The sequence below is a fragment of the Olea europaea genome, chromosome 15 (genome assembly GCF_002742605.1).
Source record: "Olea europaea var. sylvestris chromosome 15, O_europaea_v1, whole genome shotgun sequence".
Classification (NCBI taxonomy): Eukaryota; Viridiplantae; Streptophyta; class Magnoliopsida; order Lamiales; family Oleaceae; genus Olea; species Olea europaea.
The window spans coordinates 20,263,765-20,269,871 of record NC_036251.1 but is presented as its reverse complement, the minus strand read 5'-3'; the positions used below and the strand labels follow the sequence as shown (position 1 = coordinate 20,269,871).

At 39.7% G+C, this 6,107-nt stretch overlaps 2 protein-coding genes across 2 annotated transcripts in view; one reads left to right on the top strand and one right to left on the bottom strand.

Annotated features, from left to right (window-relative positions):
• Positions 1 to 1,081: 1,081 nt before the first annotated feature.
• On the bottom strand, positions 1,082 to 2,169 carry LOC111411029 (glutathione transferase GST 23-like). The gene is made up of 2 exons (XM_023041606.1): positions 1,858 to 2,169; positions 1,082 to 1,539 (listed from the first exon to the last, which is right to left on the bottom strand). Exons 1-2 carry the CDS (start codon positions 2,167 to 2,169, stop codon positions 1,177 to 1,179), a joined length of 675 nt encoding a protein of 224 aa, XP_022897374.1. The 3' UTR covers positions 1,082 to 1,176.
• A 330-nt stretch (positions 2,170 to 2,499) lies between these two features.
• The window catches only part of LOC111411358, a 5,805-nt gene continuing 2,197 nt past the window's right edge, over positions 2,500 to 6,107 (top strand). Inside the window, exons 1-4 of the mRNA XM_023041898.1 lie at positions 2,500 to 2,539; positions 2,634 to 2,694; positions 3,943 to 3,963; positions 4,068 to 6,088. Of these exons, the coding sequence (XP_022897666.1) occupies positions 2,500 to 2,539; positions 2,634 to 2,694; positions 3,943 to 3,963; positions 4,068 to 6,088 (2,143 nt within the window). The remainder of the gene's footprint in view (positions 2,540 to 2,633; positions 2,695 to 3,942; positions 3,964 to 4,067; positions 6,089 to 6,107) is intronic.

Below are 6,107 nucleotides of genomic sequence, written 5' to 3'. Positions count from 1 at the left end.
CCAATGGAACCCATTTGGTGAGTTGTTCATCTGAGCTAAAGAATTTATGTTTATTGGAACCCATTTCCGTTTAGGGTTTCTTCACAGATGACACACTACGTTTGTTTGTTTTGGTCTAATTTCAAAAAATGGGATCTGCTATCGGCTAATGGGCAGGATACAATTGCAAATCGAAATTTACTGAGGGATCGTATGGGTATGGTTGAAGCCTTGAAGGTGGGGAAAAAGATGGGATGGGTGGGATGCGATGGCGTGGGGTGGGGCGGGGAAGAAAAGAAAGTTTTATAGATTTGGGATTATGGTTGACACATATAACAACTTCATGTATAATTTGCAAAAGAATAAAAGTTTGGTACGACAATTACAATTATTTCTTTTTAATTTTAACAACTTTTACTGTTTTTAATGGCAAATCTGACGAATCTTGACGGCAGGAGAATATTTTGCTCAAAAGGTTTCAAACAGAGCGGTTTTCTATGATTTCCAATAGGTAGGGTCTATATCGCACGTGAAAACGTTTCTAGAAAGGTTTTTTTTTTTTTTTTGCTATTAATCCTTTCATTTTTCATGAAATCTTGGTAATTGGTTTGTAGCTTTACTATGGTTTTCATTCTTATTATTATCCCTTCAATGCTACTATTGACCAAAAGGCAAGTGGCTTCTCGCTCTTTATGCAATTTATGCTCATTCTACTCAGTGAGACGAATTTAAATGGTAATCTAAGATGAATTATTTAACAAGAATCTGAATAATTGCTTCCTTGTTGCATCAATCGACTTTTAGAAATCAGCTTGCTGAATGTTTACGTATTTATCTTTAGTTTCAAATGAATGTAACACAGCATCTTGGCAATTTATTTGGCTTTCTCCATGGTCATCGTGCCGCCAAACTCACTGTTTTCTAGAATTTTAAGAATTCAAGATAGTTGTTCAATTTCTCCTAGTTTTACATAATGCTGCATTGGTACATCTACGCTTAGTCTCGGTTTGTTTGATGTGACATAGCATGTTTATGTTTGTTCAGTGGATAAGTCCAGTAATAGTTCGTTCATATGTTTGGCATGTAACATTATTCAGCCGAAGTAATTGAACAAAGTTTATTTTTACAGGATGCAAGTTTCTACATACCAACAAAACTATCAAGATAACATTTTGTTATTGGATGGCTCAGATGAGATCATTGAGATACAACCTTTTTAAGATATGGTTCACGCATGGCTTGATATTTTGTGATCATTTTATCTCGAGGTGGCCAGCAATCTTTGATCACTGGATCATCCGAGAAGTTCTGCATCCACGCTGATAGCAGTGGTAATTTCTCTTCATCTACCAACTTCTGATCAATTATCTCTTCCAGGATGCTGATTAAATTAACTGTCCAACCAAATGCAATATCAAGATATCCGATTGTCTCTCCTCCGAAGAATTTCTTGTCTTTCAGCTGCTCTTCTATGAGTTTCAGGTTCTGGACAGCTTCAGCAGTAGCTTCTTCTAGCTGTTTCCCTTGAGTAATTAAAACATTCCATATTAATGAAAGAAGCTGCATTGCAAAATGAACGGTATTACTAAGAGGAGTTTGTGTTATACATGCTTTAATAGAAACAAGAATATCATGCTTTGGATGACCGAGCCCAGATTTGCTCTCTAGAACGTGCTGTCCCTTGATTGTCCCCTAATACATTTTTGACAACTTGACACATTACACATTGGAATCTTTTCAATTTTTATGAAGAGGTGATGTGCTAAGGTATCAAAAATGTATTGGGGGATGGCAAATTCGACCGGCATATCTCAATATGTATGAATTATCTAGGATAAAGAGGATTGAAAAGTTATTGAAGGCAAGGAATTCTTATACCTTCTCATCTCCAAATTTCGCCCAGAAACGTGCTTCAGCCTTCTCATAAGGATCTCGTGGTAAAAGAGGACATTGTTTCCATGTCTCGTCAATGTACTCAAGAATTACAAGTGACTCACATATTGGCTTTCCATTGTGCACAAGTACAGGAACCTTCTTGTTAACAGGATTATACTGCAGGAGTGAAGCACTCTTGCTGCTGAGATCTTCGAATATGTTCTCATATTCTAAGCCCTTAATCTTGAGGGCATGTATGACCCTCAAAGCAAATGGACTCGACCATGTCCTGAAAAGTTTCAATTCTTCAGCCATTTCATTTTACTTTGTCACGAAGGATAGTCTATTTATACAATTTTTTTGTCATTTCTTTAATGTATCATCCACGTTATAGATGTTACATTCTTTATGAATCCCATCGGTAATTTGGATTTACTGCTTTCGTCCGAGGGTGTCTGCAATATGAGGGCCGGTCGAATATCCTTTTCTTGAGGCATGTTTTGACGTATTTTGCTTGTAAAGTATCAAATTGACATTGGCATCTACATCATTTTGCATAGAAAATTCTGATTTTGATATTATCCTACGTTTTATCATAAGGAAAATGGGTCCCCCAGAAAAATTATTAATTAGGGTGTATAGAACATGACAACAGGTAGATTCATTACTGGTGGGCCTATACTGGGTACTAAGTGTATGCTTGGCATCTACATCATTTTGCATTGAAATTTCTGATTTTTATTTTTTATTTTTATTATTTTTATTTTTTTTATATCTAGGTATCTACCTTACAGTGACTAAATCTGGAGTCTACACTTTGGCCCCTCAAGCTGCAGACAAGTTGTGCCCCAAACTAATCAGTACTCAAGAGCCCCCCAACTTATCTGCCAAAGTGTCAAGCAAGTTGTTTCCCATCTTTACACATAGAGCTCCTGCCTTCCAGGAAAATATCTGTCTTCCAAGAGCCTTTCAGGAATCGAACTCACGACCTCTGATCAAATTTCTGATTTTGATATTATCCTACGTTGTATCTTGAGGAAAATGGTCACTCAGCACTATTATTAGTTTCGATATTATCCTACGTCGTATCATAACTGAACCCAAATAATCATAAAATGGTATAAAGACTCGTATTCTTTATTTTCGCCACTAGGCTATCCTTCGATTGACTTTTCAGTGAATTATTCTATCCACAAGAAATCCTCGAAACTGAAGATGGTGCCTAACTGAGAATTAACAATTCAAAGACCAAGTTTCGAATTTTCAATAACACAAGTATATTCTAGAACTTCACCAAAAAGATTTGAAGTGAAATACACTTATACAAGGAGGTGAGAAGGTACAGAAATTTTTTCAGTTTGTGCTTGTCTGCGACAATGATTTTATACCACAGACTGAAGTTCTTTCTATTTACTGAGTTGCTTAGCTAAGGATGAAGAGGGAATAAATGGTTCAAATAAGAAAATCCATTGTACTAATATATCAAATCATATTTATGATTGTAATGTCTACTCGAATAGAAACAAATACAACTGATATAATCTTTTATAATTTTTCATTTTAGACAACGTTCAAGTCCATTTTCGAAATTATATTTTCTTACGTACATGAATCTCGTGAATAAACATGTCGAACTTACGTGACAACATATACCTACTACCTTTCTGTCCATCTATTTGTTTTCTACACATTAGGTGATGAAGTGCACAAGGGAATAGAGTTCATGGCAAAATGGGACCATCACAAGGCAAAAGTTGGCAAAAGGGGCAAATGATTTCATGATGACTTTGGGTTTGCTCGTTTTTGGCAAATCACTAGTCTAATTTGATTGGAACCGAGCCAAGGAATAAAACTCAGGGCCAATTTCGGGCAAAATCTATCGTTTAGGCCCTCGTTTAATCGTTTTTGCTATTTATGGTAATTTTCATTTTTTGCAATATCTCTTTCCATGAAATTCGGAATTAGATTCCGTTTGTTGGAGGATGATCCCGAAGATAAGTATTTTCCATCTTAGTAATTATATCATATTTTCCATTTTTGGAAAAAATATCTTTTTTTTATTTTATTTTATTTTCCGGATTTTCCTAGGTTTTTCCTATTTAATCAGCTGTAAGCCCTTAGAGGCAGTAGTTCTGGAATTCAATAAAATCTTCCTTGAGAGTTTTCTCAATTTGTGATTGTTCATCTTCCCTATAATATTCCCGCTACGTCAGTTGGTATCAGAGCCGAAATCGTTCCTTCACCATGCCGCCAAGGAGACGTCCTGAAGCCCGTGATGCCCCGGTAGAGGAGGTACATAGACGTGATGAAGTCGCACAGCTACGTCAACAAGTGGAATTATTGACACGACAGATCGCTGCGCTTATGTCGCAGCAACCTGCGCCTACAGGCCAACAGCTTGAGGATTCCGATGATGAGAATCCATTTGCACCGCTTGAACAACCATTGGATCTGCCAGTTCACCGGAGAAGGGGTGGTCAGGAGGACAACCGACGTTGGGAATCAGGATTTAAGGTGGATATTCCAGAATTTCATGGTGGGTTGAGTCCAGAGGAATTCTTGGATTGGGTGACTGCAGTGGAGGAGGTCTTGGAGTTTAAAGACGTTCCTGCCGATAAATGTGTGCCTTTCGTTGCAACGAGGCTTCGTGGGCGAGCAGCGGCGTGGTGGCAGCAGACTAAAGTGACAAGATCCAGGTTGGGGAAACCTAAGCTTGCATCGTGGGACAAATTGAAGAAACATATGAAGAAACAATTTCTGCCTTACAATTATGTGCGGACCATATACCAACAATTGCAGAATCTGCGTCAAGGTGGGAAAACGGTTAGTGACTATACCACGGATTTTTATATGTTGATTTCGAGGAACGAGATGATGGAGACGGAGGAGCAGTTGGTGTCACGGTACGTGGGTGGTCTTCGTCCCCAAATACAGGATACCCTTAACATGTTTGATCTTGTGACAGTTTCTGAAACACATCAGAGGGCAATACAGATAGAAAAGCAACAGTCCAGGAAAACTACTAGTCCTTTCATTGCAGGGAGTTCTTCTAGTAACCCACAACAGCAGGTGGCACGTCCTAGTAATCCTGCCCAATCTGGTCCTCCTAGAACAAATCCTGCCCAACAACCAACACGTCCTAGGGCTGGTATTCGTTGTTTCGGATGCGGAGTTATAGGACACAGGCAGTCTGAGTGCCCAAAGAATCCACGCAGGGGACTCTTTGTTGATGAGGGAAATGACGATTATGAAGGTCCGCCTGTATTTGACGGTGAGGGCGGAGAAGAAGCAACAGAAGAGGAAGAGTTTGTGGTTGGTGATGTGGGTCAGGCACTGGTGGTGAGGAGGAGTTTCCTGACTCCTTTGGAGAATAACACTGATTGGTTGCGTAATAATATCTTTCAATCAACATGTACTGTTGGAGGGAAGGTGTGCAAATTTGTCATTGATTCTGGTAGTTACGAGAATGTGGTGGCTGAGGAGGTCGTTAGGAAGCTGGGTTTGCAGACTGAGAAACATCCCAAACCTTACAAATTAGCCTGGCTGAAAAGAGGCAATGACGTAGAAGTGTCTCAACGTGCTAGGATCAGCTTCTCCATCGGACCTACCTACAAGGATCAGGTCTTATGTGATGTAGTAGAGATGGATGCATGTCATTTACTATTAGGGAGGCCATGGCAGTTTGACAGGCACTCACTGCATGATGGATATACCAACACGTACAGCTTTCTATTTGGGGGAAAGAAAATTGTGTTATTACCGGATAAGGGTTCAGTACAGACAGTTGGGAACAATGCTAATTTACTGACCAGAAAGAAGTTCGAGACAGAGATGGAGGAGTCTGGGGTAGTGTATGTACTGATTGGAAAGTCGGTTGACAGTGAGCATGAAGTCCCTCTCGCAGTTCAGCCATTGCTAGAGGAGTTTCATGAAGTTTTCCCAGAAGAGCTTCCTGATGGACTACCACCACTGCGGGATATTCAGCATCAAATTGACTTGGTGCCTGGAGCTACCCTACCTAACCGAGCGCATTATAGAATGAGCCCCACTGAGCATGAAGAGTTGTGCAGGCACATCAGGGAGAGTCTTAGTCCTTGTGTTGTTCCTGCTCTTCTCACACCGAAGAAGGATGGCACGTGGCGCATGTGCGTGGATAGTAGGGCAATTAATAAGATTACGGTGCGTTACCGCTTTCCTATTCCCCGCCTAGATGACTTGTTGGATCAGCTTACCGGTGCTTGTGTGTTTAGCAA